At 31.0% G+C, this 26,160-nt stretch overlaps 1 protein-coding gene across 4 annotated transcripts in view; it reads right to left on the bottom strand.

The window, feature by feature from the left end:
- LOC134715782 (centlein-like) overlaps window positions 1-26,160 on the bottom strand; it is a 58,886-nt gene that overhangs the window by 18,416 nt on the left and 14,310 nt on the right. For 2 of the 4 annotated variants that reach the window (XM_063578222.1, XM_063578225.1), the window contains exons 7-19: window positions 18,894-18,920; window positions 14,345-14,426; window positions 14,015-14,118; window positions 13,013-13,069; window positions 12,194-12,291; window positions 11,109-11,218; window positions 9,236-9,288; window positions 8,515-8,598; window positions 3,329-3,445; window positions 2,491-2,588; window positions 1,890-2,154; window positions 1,111-1,235; window positions 151-276 (exon numbers count right to left, since the gene is read on the bottom strand). In XM_063578222.1, coding sequence (XP_063434292.1) covers window positions 151-276; window positions 1,111-1,235; window positions 1,890-2,154; window positions 2,491-2,588; window positions 3,329-3,445; window positions 8,515-8,598; window positions 9,236-9,288; window positions 11,109-11,218; window positions 12,194-12,291; window positions 13,013-13,069; window positions 14,015-14,118; window positions 14,345-14,426; window positions 18,894-18,920 — 1,346 coding nt within the window. Of the gene's footprint in view, window positions 1-150; window positions 277-1,110; window positions 1,236-1,889; window positions 2,155-2,490; window positions 2,589-3,328; window positions 3,446-8,514; window positions 8,599-9,235; window positions 9,289-11,108; window positions 11,219-12,193; window positions 12,292-13,012; window positions 13,070-14,014; window positions 14,119-14,344; window positions 14,427-16,473; window positions 16,486-18,893; window positions 18,921-26,160 lie in introns of all 4 variants that reach the window. The other 2 variants (XM_063578223.1, XM_063578226.1) reach the window with 2 other exon arrangements.

The following is a 26,160-nucleotide window of genomic DNA, read 5'->3' as shown; positions in this document are numbered from 1 at the left end:
AAAAAGCCAACTGACTACTCTTTACTGTCTGATATCTGTATATAGAAGATCACAATGACATTTTAAACATTTAATAGCATATAATATTTTACGACAAAGACCTACTGTAAATACAGGTATATTTTTCTTAATTCTTATTACAACAAGTACCTTTCAACAACAAGGTTTCTGTTCTCATTTTTAAAGTAGGCCAGTTCATTCCATACAGCTTTACTGTCTTCATGGCGTAGGTCTTTAGGATCACTTCTTTTCTTCTTCTGTCCTTTTGATTTAGAACTGGAATGTATAACATAATGTCTGGAATGTATAACATAATGTCAACAAAGGGTTATTTCTCACAGTAATCATTTAATCATATTAAATGAACTGATGATATTAATAACAATAACGGTACCAATTTTCCTGCACCAGATGAGCATTTTCACAATACATGTCTCCTCAGTAATGCCTGTGGCTAAAATATTTGAAATCCAAAGCTTATATAAAAGATGAAGAGCTATAATCCAAAAGGTCCAAAAAGTTTAGCCAAATTCGTTAAAGTTATGTGCTTCTAAGATGAAGAAGTTTGATTTTAACAAGAACAACTTCTTTCATAGCTTTTGAAAAAGGTCATAATTAAGTGACCTGTTGATAGAATAAAAGAATTTCAGATAAAATCTTTACTGAATAAAAGAATTATTTCAACCCCTCCACATTTTGTCAGCTATCTGGACCATGCATTTTGTATTGTATGATGTCTTTGCTTGTGCATTTATAGAGGGTAGCTGTTTGTGTGGTATGATATACTGACTGTCATACAAGTGAGAGGTTTAGCTAGCTATAAAACCAGGTTCAATCCACCATTTTCTACATTAGAAAATGCCTGTACCAAGTCAGGAATATGACAGTTGTTATCCATTCGTTTGATGTGTTTGGACTTTTGATTTTGCCTTTTGATTTTGGACTTTCCCTTTTGAATTTTCCTCGGACTTCAGTATTTTTGTGTTTTTACTTTATACTAACTAATATTTTTTTGTGATTTCTGATACCCCTTTTTTTATGTATGATCATTAAAACATTAAAATCTTTAATTTCCTTTCTATTTTTATTTGAAACTTAAACCATTATTACCTTAATCTATCTGCCGATTCTAGAGCTCTGAGTTGATCTTTAACAATCTTATAATCTGCCTGGACATTCTTTAGTCTTTCTAATCTCTTGGCATGGGCTGTCTTTAGTTCTTCTAATTCTCTGTTCTGTAGAATAATTGAAAAATATCATCAAAATAGTGGTATCAGGTAAGCAAAGAAATTTATTGCTTATACATTTGCTTGATATCATTACCATTACGAGATAAGCTCTTTTTCTTTATGCTGATTTTTGAAATTTATGAACAAACTGGATCTCTGCATCATTGAACTGACTTAAAGACTTTTCTCTCAGCATCAATATGACAATCGTTATGGTTAAGATATTTACCCCTCATTCCAATGTATTGGTGTTAATTTACAGACCAACAAACCCACAAATGATGTTATTCAAAGTTGCTAACCAAATACTTTCATGGATAGATGCCCTGGATTACATGAAATTACATTTGCAACTTTGTAGGTCTTCCTTTTTATTAATCAACCATTCATTGTACAAATAGTGTTTAACTAGTACTGATCAATCATTAACCTATATATTTCAGAAACTTTGGAATACTGTAGGTTCATTTATTTTTTTGGGACCAATTTTTTTGAGGATTGACAAAAAAATGCTTATGTATAAAAATTTGAATTCATTGAGCACAGAAGCCTATAGAAAATGTATACTTTATTAAACATTTAAATTTGTGGATAAACTATACACTCAAAATTTAGAACTCCCAAAATAATAAATAATCATAATGCACTGTAATTACAAACCTTCAGCTTAAGCATATTTTTATAATCTTCAACCCTTCTCTCAGCTTGTATGACCTGGTATTTCGATCCCTTGGGATTTCTGACAGGTGACATTGACCTTGCCCTTGAATTAACTGTGGTGTCCTTCATTGGACTTGTTGCTATGCTACGATAGTCCTTCAGACCTCTGGATGGTGTAGAGTGAGTACGTTCATGGTGATTTAAGTGACTAACATCAAACTCTATCACCGAATGATCTCTCTTTCTTTCTAATCTATCAATATATCTTATAGGAGAAAAATAAAAGTTTTGTTATGAATTCTGGAATTTTTACTAAATCGTACTTATCTATTACTATTTGGTAGAATAAAGATATAAGTAAGTTTGACAATTTCAGTAAATCAACTCAAAGTGTTCTATATAAATAATTGTTATCTCCCTTAGAATGCATTGTAAAATATTTCTCAATGGATAACCATCAATTATCACCTCTAAATTATGCGATCATCCTGGTTAATAAAAAATGTCATATCAAAACTACAAATAATTGTTTAAAGATTATGAAAAGAATTGTTTCAAAAGAATTGAAAAATTTTGAACTTTAGTAAAATATATTTCCTACCTTTCTTTCTCATTCAATTTGTCTCTTAGAAGACAAACTTCTCTGTCCAGACGTTTAATCTTGTATTCAAAGTCCATAAAAGGCTCATCATTATTTACCTGAACAATAAAACAAGAATTGAATAATTTCAAAATAACTTTGAACACTCAAAAACGATTGGAAATCATTCAAAGTTCCTTTGTTAAAGTAAATTTAGGTATTTTTAAGTATTTCTTTAAACTTCTGCATGATGACAAACTTGTGTAGCATAAAAATGAATTAAAAAAAATATCTAATGTTTTCTTTAATTATTATCATAAAAACAGATTAAAATCAATTTCAATCAAACAGGTTATAATTGTCAATATCGTAAGGGTCAAGAGTCATCTTCATTCTAGATATTTCACAATATAACTTGATTTATGCAATCTGACATCATTTGTCTATCAAGGCTACCTTTTCATGTCATAAAAATGGGAATTGCATCTATGGATGATTTCTTTTACATTACTTTTTTATACAAGGAATGACTACAATATTTGTTGAACCTATGTAGAAATAACATGAAAATGTGGTTCACACTGAATAACCCTTGTAGCAGGTTATTTAAAATAGTGCAACACATTTTTGAGGTTGTTTTAAATAGACCACAAAAATATTGCAGGCATTTCTTACAATTTTATTCTAAATTTCAATCATGAAAAACATTGATGACAAAATTAAGTATTTATAAATTATTATATGGGGGAAAAATTGTACAGCTTGTCATAAGCCAAGGAGACTGGGGGTGAATAACAAAATAATGTTGACCCCCAGTAATCAGGAACTACTTTATATACGTATAAAGAAATATTATTACCAGTTTATCCGATATAAAACTTCCATCCAGTGCTGACGCCCCTCTGGAATGAAGTTTGGAGAAGGAATCCACTCTACTTTGTAATTGGGCCACCACATCATCTTTATCCAGAAGATCCTGTAATATATGAATTGTGAAATGAGGAAAACTGAGTGAATAAAGCCACATTTATTAAAGTTTATTTCTTAAATAGGTGGATGACAATCCTGTGGATAACAATCCTGTGGATAAACATCCTGTGGATTCATTTATATTAAAAGTGGGATACCAACTTTTGTGGATTTTGTGGCTAAACGTGAATGTGGGGAAAAAAACATAAATTTGTGTTAAAAATGTATCCAATTTTTTTTGGCAAAAACATAATAAAATATCTATTAATCTACAGCATTTAGAAATAGGCCCCTCCCCCCCCCCCCCCCCCTAACCCTTAAACTGACAGTATAATGTGTTGGAATCTAGACCGGATTCAGAACAGATGCAGAATAGCATCTGACCTTCTCTGCTCGGAATGCAGTCTAGAAACCAGTGAATCCAGTTGGGTACTAGTAAAACAAACACATGTTTGGGAAAAGAACCACAGTTTAATGCTTAGTTTTTCATATTAATAAAACAACAAACAACAGTACAGTTTTCAAACAATACACAAATTAATTAATGAACAATCTGTGGTATTCCATATAAAAGCTAACATATTATACAAAACTGTGTGTTCTTGTAAGTCAAACTACTCTAAACATATTTATATACACAAAATAAATTGACAAAATAATAATAAACCAATATTATGCCTTTTAAAGGGTGGGTGAGGATGGGATTTAAAATTTTCTAACTGCAAAAATATAATGCTTCTGCTTCATGCAACTGAATTAGCTTGAATGCCTATAAAGACGCGCAATTGTTAGAACAAAGACCCAACATTAATTAATGAACTATCTGATTGGACATTTTTTAAATGAGCGCTCTATTTAGATTGGTTCTCTTACTAAATCTCACTAAACAATTAGGGAACGAGATTTCAACCGCAGCAACTAAGAAACCCCATCTTCTCATTGGTCTAAAAGTTTGCATTAACATACAGAGCTAGGGGTACACTCATTTCCATAAATGACCGTATCCTGATATATATAAAGTAACTTAATATGTTGTAGATAAACGGCAATGCAATCTCAAGGATGAATTACATTTCACTATACTGTGTATTAATACTCAATTTTTATTTAACAAAAATACCACATGAAACTACAAATTTTCTCAATCCACAAAAATAAATGAATACACAGAAACAGAAAGTAGAGAATATAATTAAAAGTTTCCAGATATATTGAAAAGGAGTGGAAGCCAAATAATGATGCATTTGTATAAATGATGAAGTGTGTGATCAAGTGGTATTTTCTATTAAAATGTTAAGTTGACAATTTAGTAGTGAAAAAAGGTTGTTTTCTTAAATAATAACACTAGCATGGAAAACGACAGTAAATGAAAAATACATCTGGTGTGGCCTTAGATTGGCTCTCTGCATATTTTCAAAATAATTTCATGAAAATTTTGTCAAAATTTCACTTCCATAGTTTTTTGGGTTGGTCATCAATTGCTTTCTCTGTCATTATTCAAAATGCATTGAAAACAAAATAATCTGAAAAAAGAAAGTTTCTATTCCAAAATTAATTTCAAATGACAATGACATGACCGAAAATTTTACTGTAATAACACGATTCTTCAGATTTGACTATCCTAAAACAAGATCAAATGAATGTTTTTGTTAAAACCTAATTAAGTCTTCAATCCTACTCCATGTCACATCTAAACCATACATGCTTTTCAAGATTAATTATCCAAATCAAGTAAAAATGACACAAAATAAGTACATATTACTTTTAAAAGAAGATCACACCAAAATAAATTGTCTGCGTTCTTGTTTTACAAGACAGAACATCACAAATATTGAATTTCAAGCTCCTATGGGACAATGATTTATTGTCCTTAACATGTTTGTCTACAAACCAACTAGTAAATCATTGGTGTTAATTTAATTGTTGTCAAATTCCCAAAACAATTTCAATCTCAGGACTAATACCTGGTGCCATCCTTGCCATTTTCATTACCTAAATTAGATTTTTATTTTGTGCCAATATCCTTGTCATATTTCGTCAATTGACGATATGTGTGGAATGTTACACCTTTATATAGGTAATAAACTTGTCCATCCAAATTTAACCATAACAAGAATTGACGTGTTGTGATGTTTTGCGGAAAAAAGTTGCAATGAAGTAGCAATAAGAGGACTATGCTTTGACACATATTTGCAAAGAACAACACTTACGAAATAATGAGACAATTCTGAATTTACAAACCTACAACAACCAACAAATCAAATGATGACAGGGAAGAAAATGAAATTTGGTTGACGCGACAGCAAATGAATACTATATGAATAAGTTAATTTGTAAGTCATGGCTTAAATCACACCTTGGGGAACGAATTATTTGTATCATTAATGATATTACTACCCATGACAATCATAACAAAACGTCATAAATACGCAAAAGGTGACAAGAATTGACGGTCTTTCTAAATTACTTTGTTACGGCTTACACTTACTGTTAACCTCCTTTTACAGACAAATTAAAATATATGTTTTTCAATTAATATCTATTTGAGAATGGCCATTAACCTAAGAATAAAGTAGGACAGAGTAGTTCTCATTTGACATGAAATGGATAAGTTCATCAATAGTTTGAAACATTTGTAAAAATTACCATGGAAATGTCTTTGCTGATCTATATTTTCTACATCTGGTCAGTTTAATTCAATCAAGAGTTCAAAAAAAAACTTAAAGCCTACAGTAGGACAGAATAGTTCTCATGTGACATGAAATAAATAATTTCATTGATAGTTTGTAGCATTTTGTAAAATTTATTGTGAAAAAGTCTTCACCTGATTTTTACATCTGGTCAGTTTAATTTGATCAAGAGTTGTTTTTTTTTTTAACTTTCAACCTATAAAAATCAAAGTTCCCCAAATGGTACAGTTTTACTAGTTTTAAAATTTTAATCTAAAAAGGCAATTTCGATATGATCCAATCTTCAGACATTGAGCAATAAATTAGGAATCAACTTTCCAATATCTTGTTGTGGTCAAAATCTTCTGTTGCAGTCAACTAAGATTGTTTAAATCTATTTTAAGAATGTGTAGTAGCTTTGATTAATCTGTACACAAAACAAATTATTAATTTTGTTAAAAACTACGAAATAAGTATAAGTACAACAATAATACAAAATATAAGATTTGAAATCATATTTTATTTAAAAAGTTCATATTAATAAGGATAACAGATTTTTCATTAGTTAATAATTTTGAAACAGTTATATGGGACCTAAACAGGAACTAAAAATCAAATTGAAAATTTTCTGTTTCATGCCTGTAAATCTTCCAGTAACTATTTTCTGCATAAATATTTTTTTTCTATCAAAATTAGAAAAAAAGAATTAACAACTTCTTTTCTCAACTACTCATTATTATATTCCCTGTGACAATTTGCAAGTATAATTGCAACTTTAATACAAAATATAAGATTTGAAAACATATTTTATTTTAAATTTCATATCATGTTATTCACATTTTTTTTTAAAGTTTGTTTACTGGATAAATTTTCTATCAAAATTGGATATAAAAAGAATTAACAAATTCTTTTCTCAACTTCTCATTCTTATATTCCCTGTGACAATTTGCAAGAGTTGTTTTTACCAAGTGACTTACTCCACTAATACAAGTATTGAGTAGATATTCCTTAGAGAACAAAGGAACCATACTATAGTGTAATATAATATAGTTAATGTAGTTGTATTGTAGTTATTACATATCTGTATCGTTAATATCCAAAAAAAAATTATAGAAAGGATATTAGTTTGACTGATTGTTCAGTGCTTAATGTCCAGTGTAGAATATAAGAAGGGAAATGGGAATAACTTTTGGATCACTTTTAAAACACAGCTTTTGATGAACTTCTATTATCTTCCCCCATGCATTCCTCGATCCCAAAAGAATCAATCCCAAAATCCAGAGCTTAAAACTTGATCCCACAGTAATTAATTTTTACGATGTCCGGTACTGAAATTAGTTTACCTGTCACCTGAACAGGTATAGTTTTCAGCTGTCCAACAACTAATTAGCCTTGATTAAAATTAGAAAGTATTGAAGTAAGGGTTGTTTTGATAGTAATTAATCAACATGTCACTTTTATGACCGGAAATGTATGGCTGTTAAAGGCAAAATGTTGGGTCAAAAAGATCGTGAATTATATTAAAATGACCGAAAAAGCCTTGAAAACTAAAAAGTATATGACCGTTTCATGCTTTTCCCAGCCGGTCTTTTACCGGACATTATACAAATGACCGGAATATATGACCGTTTTGGAAGCCCTGCGGCACAGTTCCAGTTTTGCTGTTACAAAATATTAGAAATTATTATAAATTAAGGAATGTATCTCCCTCATGCAAAGCTCTGATTCCTTTCACGGATTTGGCTATACTTTTTGGACCTTTTGGATTATAGCTCTTCATCTTTTATATAAGCTTTGGATTTCAAATATTTTGGCCACGAGCAGCACTGAAGAGACATGTATTGTCGAAATGCACATCTGGTGCAAGAAATTGGTACCGTTAATTTTATTCCAAAAAAGGTCCTGCCTCCCTCAGTACTGAGGTCTATATGCACTACCATTTTGGATGTTCAATGGAATGTGAAATTGTGGTATAAAATTAGAAAGAACATATCATAGGGAAGTTTCCAGAACATGTGTACTAAGTTTCAAGATGATTAGACTTTGACCAACTTCATCAAATACTACCATGACCAAACACTTTAACCTGAAGAAGGACAGAAGGACTGAAGAACAGACCCACAGACCAAAAAACATAATACCCCTATTTGGGGAATAAAAACAGGAAAAGTATTGATGACCAACTCAAATAACAGGGTTCTGCTGAAAATTATTAACAATGCTATATCATGAGGCTTTACTGCTCCCCTTAATATTTACAAGTAACATGTGACCTTCCTCAAATTGGACTGCATTTTTTGTTCATCTCACTGGAAATCATGGAGAAACTTAATCAGTTTTCTGTCAATTTCAAAGGTTATTTTTTCCAAATATATATCAAATATCCAACTCCAGTGCATTGCCTTACCTTCCTAACAGAATGTAGCTGAGCTCTCAGGTCTGCTTCTGTCCTCTTTGCCTTCTCATATCTGTCGGACAGTTCACTATACATCTGTAAATATATTGTATATTCTTTACATATATTGAATATTCTATGCATATATTGAATATTCTATGCATATATTGTATATTCTATGAAAGTTGACTTAGTAACCACTAAACTGACTTGTATCTACTGTCTGATGATATTTTATGAAATATTATTGAAAAAGTCTCTAGGCAATCATATTGATGAAGTGCCGAGATTTAAAATTTTAGTACTATTTTTAGCTTAAAATGATTTCTGTTAATAGATCATAATATACATTTCTCCCTCTGTTGTTGGTAAACTATCATATGGTTGCTGTCTGACCGAACCTCCTGGGTTTTTGAATTATTGTGAATGGTGGAATGTGAGACAAAGAATCACATACTAATCATGAAAATCTCAGACACCCTTTGGCATGATCTATTTCATCATAATAAACTCTAGCAAAAAAGGTTTCCCCCACATTTCAGGAAGTTCTGGTTTGTAGTTCCTAGGACAAGTACACTGAAATTTCATTGGAAGTTAAGACGAACAGATGTAAACCCCTCTCTCGCCCAGACAAAATAAAAACAATAATATACTTAAAATAATAAAATATTATTCATTTTTCATGCGTAACACATTAAATATTTTAGCCATTACTGAGTCACTAAATACTTACATCTTGTATAGAGACAGCTTCCATGGAGTAAGCATCTTCCTGGCTCTTTAACACTGCAAAATAAAATCTTTATCAATTAACAATGTCAATGACTATTTGCCAAATTCTAAGCTCAACCTCCCCGAACTTTTAACAAGCAACAATGGTTTGTATTTTCAAAACCCAACCTTTGAACTGCACTATTTCTGTAAAATATGCAGTCATAGTTTTCATATTAATATGAAGAATATGGCTGAACTTAATATTAACCTATTGAGTTTAATAGTAACTTTAGGTCTGTGACTTGAAATTTTTCTTTTATGGTACTTAAAAATACAGGAAAATGCATTTATTCACATAACACGGCATCAACAGCAATTTAACTGGATGTTATTGTATGGGTATTAACAAGAGGCTCTCAAGAGCCTGAATCGCTCACCTTAATTTTTTTGGTTAAATCTCTCATCAATGATTATTTTGGCTTTTCAATTTATTTAAATGTTCTTTGAATCATCCTATTTTCTTCAAAAGCCAAAAAAAAATCATTTTCTCCTATGTTCTATTTTAGCCATAGGAGCTATGTTTCTTGACATACAAGGAAATGAAATATAAAATTTATACTAGATACTCTGAAACTCTTTTAGCCTAAGTTTGGCTGAAATTGATACAGCAGTTTCAAAGGAGAAGATTTTTTAAAGTAAGTCAACATGATGTACAAATTGTGAAAAAAGTCTTTAAAGGGCAATAACTCCTTAAGGGGTCAATTGACAATTTTGGTCAAATTGACTTATTTGTAGATCTTACTTTGCTTACATTTTTGCTATTAACAGTTTATCTGTATCTATAATAATATTCAAGATAATAACCAAAAACTGCAAAAAAAAAATAAAATCATCAATTCAGGGGCATTATACCTGGAAAACCAGTTACCTGATTCGGCAGGACAGGTAGAATTTGACCTAATAAATACTTTAACTTGCTCTAAATGCTGGAGTTTTTGTGATATAAGCCAAAAACTGCATTTTACCCTGTGTTCTATTTTTAGCCATGACGGCCATGTTTTTTGACGAAATAAACAATAAAGCAAAAAGTTTATTTTATACACCCTACTAATCATTCAGTTGAAGTTTGGTTGAATTTGGTTGAGTAGTTTTAGAGGAGAAGATTTTTAAAAGTTAGCAAATGTGATGAACAAATTGTGAAAAACTGTCATTAAAAGACAATAACCCCTTAAGGGGTCAATTGACAATTTTGGTCATATTAACTTATTTGTAGATCTTATTTGCTGATCATTTTTGCTGTTTGCAGTTTATCTTTATCTATAATAATATTCAAGATAATGACCAAAAACTGCAAAATTTCCTTAAAATTACCAATTAAGTGGCAGCAACCCAACAATGGGTTGTTTGATTCATCTGAAAATTTCAGGGCTGATAGATCTTGACCTAATGAACATTTTTACCCCATCTCAGATTTGCTCTAATTGCTTTCGTTTTTGATATATAAGCCAAAAACTGCATTTGACCCCTATGTTCTATTTTAAGTAATGGCTGCCATGTTTTTTGACGGATCAAAAATCGAAGCACACACTTTGTGCAGGATAATCTAAGGAACAATCATGCTAAGTTTCATTCAAATTCATTCAGTAGTTTCAGAGGAGAAGATGTTTGAAAAATTGTTAACGACAGACGGCGACAACGACGACGGACGCCAAGTGATGAGAAAAGCTCACATGGCCTTTTAGGCTAGGTGAGCTAATAAAAATGTTCCTTTAGAAGAGGGTTATCACACAAAAAGTCAGTTACTATTTGTGTTGCATAGTTAACTATAGAACAAAATATAAATAAAAAATAGGACAAACGTGTTGAATTCACTGCTGCAACAGACAACTTACTTTTCTGAGTATCTTGTTGTAAGGATTGTAGCTGTCTGATTAGGTCAGCCTGCTGGCTAGAATGTTCTGTAAGTTGATTGTGACTGCTCCATAACTCTGACAATTCTCGTCTGCAAAAAAAAAACCAAGAGGATTCAGTAAATCATTTTTTATTTCATCTCAACTTTAAGGTGGCTCAGCCCTATTGAAAGTTTCTTATTCAGAAGTGCCGTAATTTTTGTTATTTTATTTTTTACAGAAATTAATTCAAATTGGTCGGAAAAAAAAAGGGGGTCACGGACCATTCAAGCTCAAAATTTTACCTTTGAACAGGTATATAAAAGGGACCATTTTTCAATGAAATGATAGGGAAAATAGAGGTGTTGACATAATTTTATCGGATTATAAAAAAAAACGTTCTATGACACTTGGTCCAAAACTGTAATATAAAAAAGCTGAAATATAGCTTCAAAGAATGAGCAAATAAAAAAAATAGGTCACCATTAAGGAAAAAAAATATTTTTGCCTTAAAACCCAAGTTTTGGCGGGAAAATGGTGAAAATGGGTGAAATGTCATTTTGACCCTTTAACAAATACTGATTATTATGAAAATATTCTATTATTCACATAACTACAATGATTTAACATTTCTAATCAATCAAAATATTTTTTCAAAAAATCATATCGAATTTACGACAAATACTTTTGTAATTTATGCGTGAAATTGTGAGCAATCGAATAGTCCCGAGCCACCTTAAAGAGAATAAAATTTAAACAATAAAGAAGATGTTCTGTTGTATCATAAACATTTTCATATTGATTGATTGTTGTTTGCCAAACTTTTAGACCTGCAACAGGCCACTTGCAGATCCCTCAAAGAGTTTGTACAATGGTTCTTAATGTTCGAAAACTCTACCTGAGGCTTCAGAAGAAATGTCCTCATTCTGATAATAAATGGTAATATCGTACACACCACACAAGTAAAAGGACACCTATCTTAAGCAAATTTTTTTAACCACTGGTCAGATGAAGACATTTCTGTTTCCCAGTCAACCTTTGGGTGCTTAAAAAAAAATTCTTATAAACTCTAGTTTTACAATCCTTACCTAACATTTTCCAACTCATGGTTTTTGTATGTGACATCTCTGTGTGTTTTGTTCATCTGACTCTCATACTGCTGAAGTAATTTCTTTGCTTCATCAAGCTGAAAATGTATTAAAACAATGATATTTTGTTTACAATAGGTAACATTTTGAGGGAAATATATAGGAAAGCAGATAAATTTTAATACCCTTTAATGATGGCATTGCCACCTAAGTTTTCAGCCTTTTAATTGAATTTCAATTGCAATACTGTGGATTCATTATCAATTGTGGAATACCAATTCGTGAATATAGTGGTTACAGGAAAACTACTCTAAATTTTATGCAGCTTTGTAATCAAACATTTGCCAAACTATGAAAACTGAAATCCATCAAAATAATCGATCCTCAATCCACAAAATATGTATGCACAAAACTAAAGTGAACACTGATTGGTTTAATGTTACTTTCAATAAATGTTGACAGTTATGCATTTATACAAACTAAAATATCTGAAAAAAATGCATATTGTTTCATAATTTTTTCTACTATTCAGGTTAAAGATATACTATGTAATATATATGTAGAATGATGAGTGAGACCATCTAAAGAGTTTCCTGGTCTGAAAGCTTCATCACATAATGCAATCTTTTTTTTTAAGATTCTACAAGTGTGGACACAGATTAGTGTTGTCTGATAGGAAAACTTTGATAGTATGCAGGATTCCTCTAAAGTAGGTGCCAGCTGGCACATATGCCACTCTTAAATTATAACATTCTGGTGGTAAAGGATCTACAAAACTAATTCAAATCTTCTAAAAATTAGATTTAACTACATAATTACCTCTGAAATCATTCCTTCAAACTTTCTTACTTTATCTGTCACATCTCTTTCCAATAGCTGAAATGTTTACAACAAATAATCAAACATCTTGTCTTAAAATTTAAAAAAGAAAACTATACTCAGAAAAAAATAACACAAAAAGAATTTATCTTAATGTGTAGCAGGTGCTAATAACATATTTGAAAGATGTATATATGTAAAGTAGCATAGACTACAATACCATAAAATTGGTGTTTATAGATATAGCTACATTGAAGACCTGTTGGTGACCTTCTGCTGTTGTTTTTTATTTGGTCGGGTTGTTTCCCCATTTCCATTCTCAATTTTATAGAAAGATGTGCCAATGAGATCACTCTCCATCCAAGTAACCCTTTATAAAAGTATATCCATTATAGGTCAAGGTACAGCTTTCAACACAGAGCTTTGGCTCACACAGAACAGTAAGCTATAAAAGGCCTCAAAATTACTAGTGTATAACCATTCAAATAGGAAAACCAACGATCTGATCTATATAAAATGTATCTTTGAAACTTAAGCTTACTTGGCCTAAAAATAAGCCAGGTAGACATATACTAAGGAATAAGAAAATACCTGCAATTTTTAAAGTTGTTGACCCAAGAAAAGAAATTCCTGGTTAGCCTCATTCAATTTTTATCAGATGTAAGACACTAACCAGCAACAATATAAAGAAACATGAACATGCAGAAATTATTTCTTTTAAAAAAACTAGTAAAAGAGGGACGAAAGATAACAAAGGGACATTCAAATTCATAAATCTAAAACAAACTGACAATGCCATGGCTAAAAATGAAAAAAGACAAACAATAGTACACATGACACAACATAGAAAATTAAGAATAAAGAACACAAACCCCACCAAAAACTAGGGGTGATCTCAGGTGTTCCAGAATGGTAAGCAGATCCTGCCCCACATGTGGCACCTGTCATGTTGCTTATGTGTAGTAAACTGCTATTTACATAAAAAAAACATATATAACAAACCATGACTTGATTTTCTAGAGTCATCCTATTAGCCTCACTTTCAGCTCTATTTGACCTTTCACTGTCTATTTTCTGTTTCAGCTCTTGGACCGTCTGCTCCAAATCTGTAGATATAAGAAATGAAAATCAAATTTCAATAACTTGACAATCCAGACTTGTTAGCAATAAATACACAACTAGAATAATCCTTGGATCATGAAATTGCAGTTTTCCTTTTAATGTTATCAGTGCAAAATAACTATAACAATGGTCTGAAATAAGGTAAAATGCAATCTTAAAAAATTAAAGAGTAACAAAAATAAACCTTTATTCAATGTTACATCTCCTTACCCATTCGATCCCTCTCTGAATTCTCAATTGTTCCTCTGCGGACATCATCTAATGTTCTTTCTCTGTTTTCAAAACTTCTTAACTGCAAAAGAAAAATGAATTTACATGTAAAAGAGTATATCAAAATTACCAAACTTCATGGCAAATTCAAAAATTTCAATCAACAAAGTGAAAAACAAATGCAATATTCCTTTCTTGATATAGGCTTTTTGGAATGAAAATGGTGGGTTAAACGCAGTTTAACATGTACAGCTAGTTGCATCTCAAATTGTATGGCAGTTGTTTGTAGTACAAAATCATTTAAACGAATATATTTTGTTTTTCATACTGAGGTACTGAAATCTAAAATATATCTGGTGTTTCATGTTCTTATTCTGAGTAATAAATTTCTGTACTCTAATTTCTATAATTAAACGTGTGTGGAACTGAGAAATTGAACAATTTTGTACTGTTGAAAACTGTATGTTAACCTTAAAATGTGTTTTTGTGGTTCTGTTGTTGCTACCTTATTGGAACATAACCCACATTGCTCTACAAACAAATTGCTAAACAGCTTGTTCCATTATAGTATGTGTAAATTTAGCTGAACAAGTTTCACAAGGCAACAGAGTGTTCATTTTAACTGTTTTACCTGTGCATTTTTAAAAATTGTATGTCTCTCTAGTAATGTGTAATAGTATCTCTATAGCTAGCTCTTTTGTAATATTATAAATCCAGAGCAAAATTTTTAACACTGGCAAAAATATAAAATCTAATTACAATTATTCAATTTCAAAAATTTTACAAAGGAAAATCCCTACAGAAATCGTGAATGCAAGTTTTTATCATTGTAAACTTGATCTTGTTACATTTTCCCTTCATAATTTCTGAAATTACAGCACATAACTTAAGGAAGATCAAAGAAAATGTTTTTGAAAAAACATTCCCTAACCCTTAACAGAAGTAATTTTGTTCACGATTTTCTTAATTTTTTATGACCAAAAAACTGCTATATACCACAGTGTAACTGTGTACCGTTTTACTTCATCTATAATCTATCTTAATACCAACAGACAACAGTGATACAATTTCGTGACATAAGCATGTGATTTTAACAAAAATGTGATCATGCAGAAAAATTATCTGTGGAAAAAACCAACATGCAAATAAAAACCGCTCCAATAAATCATCATAAAATTTCAATTCAATTCAAGTTTTATGGAGAAGTTAAATGTTTTATCAGATAAGTTTTTTTTTTTTTAATTTTGGAAAAAGCATTAAATATATATCATATCAAAAATCATATTTGACATTTTATTAAAAAGAAATATACGTCCATACCCCTCTAGCAGCTAGAACCTAAACATCTTATATGCATTTTGTTTGTTATTTTTTTTCTGCTGCTTTTCCCCCCAGATCACACTTTTTTTACGCCTATATCCCACATCCCCGAAGAGTGTCATCACCCTATTCACATCCTACAAGGCTACAAATGCTTTCTTTTAAATTTTATAACAGCCATGTTTACTTTTTTTTCTAATCCACCTTCATATGCAATAGCTTAAACATGAACAGTTATACTTTGAAATAGATATATTTCCTTATACCAATATAAGTAAATAGAGATATTATTCATATATACTTTGCTACATTCTTGTTTCAACAATGATTACGCATATTCTTGACAACAAAAATTAAGATACCATTAATATTTACTTTGTAATAAAATCTTAAGATTCAATAAATTATTATATATACTAGTGAAGGAGTTCAAATTTAATGAAACTTATATGATTTGGGAGGGGGGCAAACATATTTGTACTGGATTGTATATATATATATAAATGTAAAGCTGGGACAGATAAGATAAACATGAACTGAGAACCAGTATAAAACAATAAATAAATACATTTTTTTCTGAGGAAATATGTTAGTAAGGAGATAACAGTAATTTGTAAGTAACGACTATTTCAAAATAAGTATACTGTTGATATAGAACCAATGTTGTGTCGTTCGTTCAAATTAAGGATAGTAATAACTTAGAAATTAAAAATTAAAAAGAAATGAATATTTATGCTCAAACATATAAAACTACATTGCAATGTTAAATATCGTGATTATGTACAAGTTTTTAGTATAAAAAGTCTCACCGATACGTTCGCCTGTTAGAAATACATAAAAATTACATAATAAAACAATAATTGGACAAAATTATATTTTGAATTGTCTGAAGAGAACTCAAAGGGCTCTTGCATAGTACTTCACAAAACATATCAATCACAATGGTCCTCAAACAATGGTATTCTCAGTATCCTAGCTGCACATGAAATTTATTTTTTATTGAAGTTCAAAATTATAAAACTGCTATAACATTGTTTTTAACAAGTTTAAAGACATAAAATCTTAAATTGGCTTTAAAAACAAAGCAACACAATTTGGTTAAGTACTGCAGATTTTATAGACTTTAAGGAAATGTCATTTCTTATCTGTACACAGATGTTGATGCAACAGTTGAATTAAGAACACAAATCGCATCACATACATTTTTTATCACCGATTTCTGTTTATTAATGGGTTACTACATAACCGTGTTGAATCATGGGAACACCCTTTGTATGACCACTTTACAGCCTCCTCATGGGTTTTTTTATTAAGGGATTACTTGGCCCTTGTTATAGTGATAACTTGATTATCAGACCAAATATTTCATAATTATTTGAAAATCTAGGACTGTATTTTTTATCATTTGATTATCGCATTTAAAAAAATATTAATGATTTTGTGATTATATTGGCAAAAAAATTGAGAGAATGTGATTACTTGGATAACTACATAAGGGGGCACTTTTGAATTGACAAATCATCAACTGCAGGGGTGATATGGACTCTACAACATTATGAAGCTTACAACTTTTCCCATGTTGAACCTGACTTGAAACAAAATCTAACTGATTTTGAAGGATATCGTCAGTAAAACCAGGCCCACATAAGACAAGTTGAAAAAAGAACAAAGTTCACACTTCAATTAAAGGTACTCAATTTATTTCTTTCATGAGTCAGTTTACAAAAAAAAGAACAAAGTTCACACTTCAAGTCTGGTTCTCAACTCATTTCTTTTAAAAGTCGATGTATGACATGAATAATGAATAAATAAAATCCCTATTATACAATTTATAACACAGGACATTAAAAGACATACGATAAAGTTTTACAGATTCCCATGCATAAATTTGATATGATTCATAAATTCATAATCAATTGAATGACACCATAAATAAGAAAAGTCATCACACACAAGAATAAATTCACCGTAATCAAGAAATGATAAAATGTCATGTATTACAAAGTCAATATTTCCCGTCGCAATAGGATGACAACAATATTCTAAACTGATCATAATACAAATTTGATCTTCTCTGAGCCTTAAATCAAGTACTGTTTGTCATGTGCAATGATGCCTCCCTAATTAAGTTTCGTCTTTTTCTAATTCTCTTCTCATCAGTCTTGGGCAAAAAATTGTCACAATAATTTCTCCTCCAATTACATTTTTCTACAACTAAATGACCAATGTCTGGTTTCTTGTTTCTTTTTCATTTCTCAAAATTCAAAACTTAAGACGCCATTGGCAGAAACCTCTGACCTGAAAAGCCATACTTTATTGACACTGATCTATTTGATGACATTTATATCAGAGAATTACCACATGATTTTTTCCTAGACTTTCAGTCCAGATCTACAACTTATTATAGGAAAACAGCTTAAAATAACAAATGTTGTTTTTTAAAACTAGAATTCAATAAAAATTGTATTTCCTGCTTGATTTTATTACTTAATGTTCAGTAGACAACTTTAAACTTCAGATAGCATAGTTATGTTATATATATAAGAAACATTTTGTAACTAGTGCAGAAAACCTTTGACTTGCAGTGGTTTCTTTTTCTAAATTGGAAATTTCTGTACTAAAAAACAATGCCATGGGCACATTGAAAAAACATATAAGTTAAGAAAAAAGATAACTTCATGTTTTAAAGAAAAAAAACAAATGAGATTGATCAACAAGTTCTCAAAACTCAAACAGAGAACTCGAATGAGTGACCAACTTGAACCTGATCCAAAACTTGAATGTATCTGAGTTGCTCCAGAAGGTTGATAAGTTTCCCCTCCAGAAAAGTACAGGATCTTAAAAGCACCATTGCAACTGACATATTGAAAATTGTTTTTGATTTCTTTTTTTTGGCACGTCTCTTAAACTATTCTTCATTTAAATATAAACGTACCACTTCATTTAATGTTTAATAAAGGTTTATATGAAAGTGTTTTATATTTGAATGACTTTGATCAAAGACAAAAATGATATAAGAAACAAATGTGCTACAAAACAATTGCCTTGTTTCATTTTGTAGCTTGAATGTTCATCTACATTTGTAGCTGTATGTCTTATTATAACAACATTAAAACAAAAACAAAAAAAGAAAACCCAACAAATTGAATTGACAAAGTTTAATTAAATTCAACAAAAAAAGTATATATATCATCCAAAAAAATACCACAACATAATAAAAACAATTTACCTTCTTATGCCATCCCCATAATATTAGCTAAAAAACAATTTCAAAATTTGATTAAAAAAGGTCTGACGACAGTTTTAGAATCTCATGGGATGCCGTCAGTGACGTTCTAAAACAAATACAGCATCAAACTGTTTAACGGTTTGTCAAACGGTAATCAGCCGTTATCCTAGTTGTCACAACTTCATCCTCATAACAAAATTACAGAAAAAATATGTCACTTTTTTCGTGACACTTTCTTCAACCTTTTGAAACCTTTCGGCATATGTTATTTACTAGTAATCTTGGACGCACGGAATGTTGTCATATTTGGAATGACAGCTTCAACACTTGATCTTCAATGGTCTGATAGAATTTCAGATGACAGTGGAAAAGATTATTGGACACTTAATTACCATACCAACTTCAAAATGTCAGCCGTTCAAATGTCTATTGCAGAAATTGACAATTATCTTATGGTCGATTATTTCTAAAGTGCAAAAAATATGATACTATTAATTTCTTCATGAAAAATACATTGACAGTGTTCTTAAAATAATACTTGATTGTACTCTATCAATAATTTAGGGTGGATCTTGAATTCACTCCATCTTTCTCTGTCAAATCTTTCGTTGCATATTCTGACAATTTTTAGGAATAATAAAACGCAGAAAAGGATATTGCACAAACTTCATCTAATCAAAGTGCTGGATAGCACCTGTGGAAAGTTTGCAACGGTAGATTGTAGTATTTCAAATAGATTGTGTGTAGATTGCATGGTTAACTTTTTTTCCTACTTAAAAAAGAAAAAACTTGATCAAGAAATAATTGTAACAGGATGCTGCTACGAAGTCTCCCAAACAAAACTCTCAAAATTAGTCATTCCCACGGTCGCCTGACATTAAGCAAAGTCCAATACAAATTGGTCTGGTCTAGTAAAGTGATATTCATGATTTGGGGGTGGGGATCTAGACAGTTTACAAGTTCTCAAACAGGCAGGAGGTAGGGTAAGAGTGGCCCTAGGGGACTAGCCTTTTATTTCATCTGATTTGTTTTATTATTCTGTACAAGAATATATGTTGTTTCAGTTTGGGGATTTCAACAGATTTCAAGTTTTCGAAAAGGGGGTGGATCTTGACTGTTTACAAGTTCTCAAAACAGGATGGGGTGGGTTAAACCGAGGGACTTTCTTATATTTCACTTTATTCGTTTTGTTGTCCAATACAAGAATATTTATGATTAAGGGTTGGGGATCTCAACCGTTTACAAGTTCTTAAACATGAGGGGTTGGGGATGACTCAGAGGTACTCCCCCTATATTTCATTGGTTTTGTTTTGTTGCCCCATAAAAGAATATATATGGTTTAGGAGTGATCATCTCGACCGTATAAGTTTTCAAAAAGAAGTTGGTGGGGTCACCCCTGTGGACTTCTATATTTCATTTTGATTTATTTTATTTTCTCATAAAAAAATATATATGGTTTGTGGGTGGGGATCTCAACCGTTTACAAGTTCTCAAATAACAAGTGGGAGTGACCCCTAGGAACTCGCCTTCTTTTGAATTTGATTTGTTTTATTGTCCACTACAAGAATATATATGGTTAAGGGGTGAGGATCTTGACCATTTCCAAGTTGTCAAACAACAGGGGGTGGGGCTGACCCAAATGGACTTCCACTTTATTTCATTGAATTTGTTTTGATGCCCTATACAAAAATATATATGGTTTAGGGGTGGGGATCTCGACGGTTTACATGTTCTCAGACATGAGGGGTGGGGCTGATCCAGAGGGACACCCACTTTATTTCATTTGATTTGTTTTGTTGCCACATACAAAAATATATATGGTTTAGGGGTGGGGATCTCAACCGTTTACAAGTTTTCGAAAAGAAAGGGGTGGGATGACTGACCCCTCTGGAGTTCCTATATATTTCATTTGATTTATTTCATTGTCCCATACAATAATATAAATGGTATATGGGTGGAGATCTCAACTGTTAATAAGTTCTAAAAAAAAAAAACAGGGGGTGAGAGTGACCCAAGGGGACTCGCCTTTTATTTCATTTGATTTGTTTTATTGTAACGTATAAGAACCAAGGTTGGCAAAAAAGCGGTCAATACTAGTATTGACCATGCCAGTGGTAAATACAGGTATTTACCGGGAAATACTGGCAAATACTGGGAAATACCGGCAAATACTGGTCGATTGAAATTTTGAGTGGTCATTACAATAAAAACCACTATCTACTTGGTCAATTATAATTACAATTAATAACTAATTTATATAGAAAGTGTTCAAATCAGTTTTAATGCTTTCATTTCTAATTCTTTGTAAATTCAAACAGGGATCTACATTGATTATGTGTACATAATAGTATAGTAAAAGATAAAAACTTTTTGTCCCTACTTCAAATTTCCTTTTCCAGCATGAAATATTTTTTTATCTCAACGTTAAATAGCTATAGACAGGAAATAATTCATTGTTTAAAGGAGTCTTCATATATCAATTTTATTACTTTCAACCCATGTATTGTCAACTTTTATTGGGGGCTGTTGTTTTAGTAATTAAATTTTCACACCTAGCAATGCCAGGTGATAGGTAAAAAGACCCATGGAACTTCATTTACAATGTACCTGTAGTTTTATTTACCTTTAATTTTAATTACCTGTAAAATTATACATTTTGAATAAAAATTTATTGATTAAAACATGATGAAATAAAATATGAATTTGTCTTAGGTATGCAATTTCATAATTCATAAAAACTAAATTTTAAATCAGTAAGAATAAGTGTTATAAATGAATAAAACATATCAAATTTATTAATTTTATAAGCTGACACATTATATTTGACTTTTTATCAAGATTTTACTTCAATTAATAGTAGAAACAACCATGAAAATTTCAATTGACCAGTATTTGCCAGTATTGACCACTTGGGGAGTATTGTCCGGGGCGGTAAATACCGGTAAATACCACTGGTAAATACCGGGGGTGGTATTTACCGCCCAACCTTGATAAGAACATATAATGTTTAGGAGTGGGGATCTGACTGTTTTTAAGTATTCAAACATGAGGGGTTGGGTGAGGTGACACCATGGACTCCTAAATTTAATTAATTTGATTTGTTTTATTGTCCTGTGATCATTACTGAAAACCATGTGTGCATGTCACTTACTGTTTTCTTCAAGTTTATAATTTATTATTGTTATTGAAAATTTAAAAAAAAATCCCTTAGGGTTCTATCGGAAATTCCTCCCTTCTGTTGGCCCCTCAAAATACAACTAAATAGACCCCAAGAAGAAAAATAATAAGAACTGAGCAAAAACTTTGTTTAGGAGTCTTAATAGCAATTAGTATAATTACGATTTTTGTTATAGTCCGATTTCTAATGCCGAATATATAAAAGGCCGTGTTTATTATAGTCCGAGTTTGTTGTGGGCCGAGATTAGATGAGATACCATTATACTTCCGATACTCTCGGGCTTTTACATATTGAATACAAATTTGTAAAAATCGTAGTAAGCGACGAAAAATGTTCATTCATGAAATATTTTAAACACGCTATAAATTTTCTCTTCAACCGGAGGAAGGTATGAAACCTTTGAAACCGGGATTGTAGTACTCCCGTTTGGTGGCACACATATATGGATCCGACGCATGTCTGAAGAATACCGATAAAATCATACCACGTAGAAACTGCTGTCTCGTGTGTGTATTGATTTTACTTTCCGCGTAGCGCAGATCCGCGAAGTAGTTTGTTCGTCTTTCAAATGAAGTTGAATTGTTTGATTTATCGATGAAATTTCAGTACATTTTTATTCAAGCTGTATGCTATTAAAATAGAAGAGCTCAAAATTTCAAAAGCATCTTTCAATTATTAGTTTTCAAACACCAGTACTACATAATCTAGAAGTAGGACACACTTCCTAAAGTAAGTTAGTCTGTCTCTTTTCGGGTTAGGTCGATGCCTTAAGAAAGTTTATTGCTATAGCAAGCTATAGCAAACTTTCCAAAAACAATTTGAAAGGGTTTTCACAGGTTTATGACATTTTCATAATTTATCAATCATGCATCTACATTCAAAAGGTGAGATGAAAAAAATATGTTTTCTATGTCACGCTTACACTATAAATTTCTTATTTTAGTGAACTGTGAAAACTAGGTCAAAATCCTAATTCCGCACATATTAAGTTCACATGTACTGGATAATACCAGAAAGACATATATGAACTGGCTTAATTTATAGCAGAAAGTTTCCAGCTGATGTGATGCAACTTCATGGTAATGCAATAAATGTAATTCAAGTGACAAAACTTGCGATGTTTTTCTTGCAAAATGCCAAAAAACTCTACAATAATGAGACAAATGAATAACAAAGTCTATACTAGCGTGAGATTAGCAAGTCACCAAACACATAGACTGGTCCCTTTTTTTACCTTTTCTAAAATTTAGCTCAATGGACAGAAATGCATTTTGATGTAACAGAGATACCTGCCTACACAAAATCTTCTATGGTTTGTAAAATGATATATTTCTGTCTACTTAACATGTCGCCAGGTTAGTTCCTTGTAACGACATTTAGAATTTGATTTAATGTATTATGTAAAGCTAACTAGTTACTTTTCTTATTTGGTAATTTTACGTAATAGACATTTCCCTGTAAAGCTTGATTGACAGAAATGACAATTGTTTTAAGTTAATCTTTAAATGATAGAGTTAAGTAGAACATCTTAAATAAAACGGTTCATTTTCATGTCATTCTTCAGTTTCATTAGCGGTAAGATCTACCGAATTTACATATTTATTTGAAAGAATGCTTTTCGTAGGCCCATATAAACGGTCGAGTGAAATGTTTATCTCCAGTAAAGAAACAATTCAATTGTATTTTATTTGTCACAAGTGTACACTTTACTGATGAAATAAAATGTGACAGCGGAAAAATAACAGAACATTGCTTCGACAAGAAGCAAAAGTCTATTAACTTGATTCGTCACCAGAGATTCGACTATTGCATGTTTGTCTTTTCTCTATTTAATGTCCTCTGTGGGACATTATATAGATTTTTACGACTCACTTTCAAATCAACAAGACCGAAGCTAAAGTAAGGATAAGCTTTCAATGCTTGATCATTTTGTCAAAGTTTTATGACTCAGTTAGGAACGTTTGGCTTTTTAGAATTTAGCACTTCACTGTCCTTTTTATCTCTTTTTTAATGTGTCAATGGTAAAATTGATTGAACACTCACTGGGGAAAGCCATGTGGATATCTATAATAGTTTGTATAACGACACAGTCGGGCCATTAGTTTCAATTTGTATTTGCCTATCTTTGCAGTCCTTGCTTTGAGAGTTTATGTCTTGTTTGTAATCAAATTTATTCCATTTCATGTGACGTCAAGTTTATATGTAATGACATTCGATGAATTCGCTAGATTTGGCTTCATGTACTGTGTAATTTTTCTGAATCCCATATCCAAGTTTCGAATTCATTTAGTCATTTGGGTCGTCTGAATGTTTTTGTTTAAAAGGAAAGATCTAACGGAACGAAGACAAAATTAAAGATCTTTATTTTGATGAATGATATTATAAATTGCATTTTGTCGCTTGACTGTGGCTTTGTGTAATCACAAAGGGACAGATGAATTTGTGATCGTTCTATGATACGACTCTCCACAGCTGAGATATAACTTGAGTAATGTAATAAAAATGTTATATTTTGTACCATTTCATAGCTCAATTATAATAACAATTTTAGCTAAAATTAATGATTCCTTTGACAGAATTTGATATGTATTTCTATATATTAAGAGGTGAAAGGCACTTTCAAATGCAAGGAAAATTAATACTTTACTGCTGCATCTAGGTCATGATTTCCTGCCACCAACATGTGCAGTTTCAAATTCATAACTGAATTCATTTGTAAAATTCCAAAAGTTGAATTCCTGATGTTTTAACTTTGGCTTTGAAAATCAATGAAACGTTGTTTCAATGCAAAAAATTGTAAGATCTTGTCATAACTTATTGGTCATATAGAACTCAAAAGATTCTTAGTGCTGTTCCATAACTAAATGCATCAGTGGGTGTGGGAGCATAGGAGGCACTTTTTAAAAACCAACCATAAAATCAAACTTGTTATACAATTATGATTCTTAGAAAAGCAAAATTCAACCAACCATTTTAAAATAATTTGTGTGCCTCCAATAACAAATGAGATTGTTTGGAACAACCCTATCTGATTCAAGAGGTTCAGGAAAAGGAGTTTTTTTTTTAAAATAATTCTTGTAGCATTCTGAATATTTTATAACTATAAAGATTTTTTTCTATATAAACTAGAATTCAGCATATGTATAGAAGTAAACAAACCATGTGGTGACTTCTAATTACATGTAATTTGTTAAGGTAGGTATATGATGCTTTCTGTCACAAAGTACTACCTACTTAATATACAAGTAAAGATGTGCAAAACAAATCTGATGACTAATGACAAGAAGTACTAACTGTCCTCAGTATGTGACAACAAATAGATCTAATACTGTCTACCAAATTATGATAAAAGTAGCTACTATAAGGTCGCTCACCAGGAGAGAATTACCAACAAGCATGACATCAAAGTGCATCTAATGACACACTTATCTGCACACATTCTATTCTCTGCTTGACTAGAAATGACAAAAACACAATTCCTCTATCTTCTTGACAAACATTGAGGTTCTATAACAGGGTCAAAAGAATGGCAGTGTGTGGTTTTTTTTTAACTGCACTGTTGTAATTACATTTAAATTAAAATTCTGATATTTTATAATAGCTTCATTCTGAAAAAAAATGTCACAAAATTTGTGTTCAGATTCAACTTCAGATGAAAAAATATTCTGATCCATGCATTTTCACATATTTAAAAAAAAACCATCAATAAATTAAATAACAAGTAACTTTCAAAGTTTTGATACACTTATTTTTTAAAGAAAATCAAATTTGAAGAGAAATAGAAAAATATCAATTCAATAATATTGACTTAAAATGAAAAAGAAGCTAAAAAAAAGATAATTTCTAATAATTTATTTTTTCACAACTACTATTTTTCTGCAGTTGTTGATTAAAAATACCTACATTATGCATAATCATTGTCAACCTAACAAGTACCCCATGTGTATTTTTTGTCAACACAAACCCTACAAGTACCCCTATAAATCTACAGCAGCAACATGACATCAGATATAGTCATCCTAGTATGTGTCACTGGATTCCAAAGTCGTTCTGTCAAACACATACCTATGGATACTATAACATAGTACT

This window comes from Mytilus trossulus, chromosome 4, assembly GCF_036588685.1.
Source record: "Mytilus trossulus isolate FHL-02 chromosome 4, PNRI_Mtr1.1.1.hap1, whole genome shotgun sequence".
Lineage (NCBI taxonomy): Eukaryota > Metazoa > Mollusca > Bivalvia > Mytilida > Mytilidae > Mytilus > Mytilus trossulus.
This window is presented reverse-complemented; position numbering and strand designations above follow the sequence as displayed.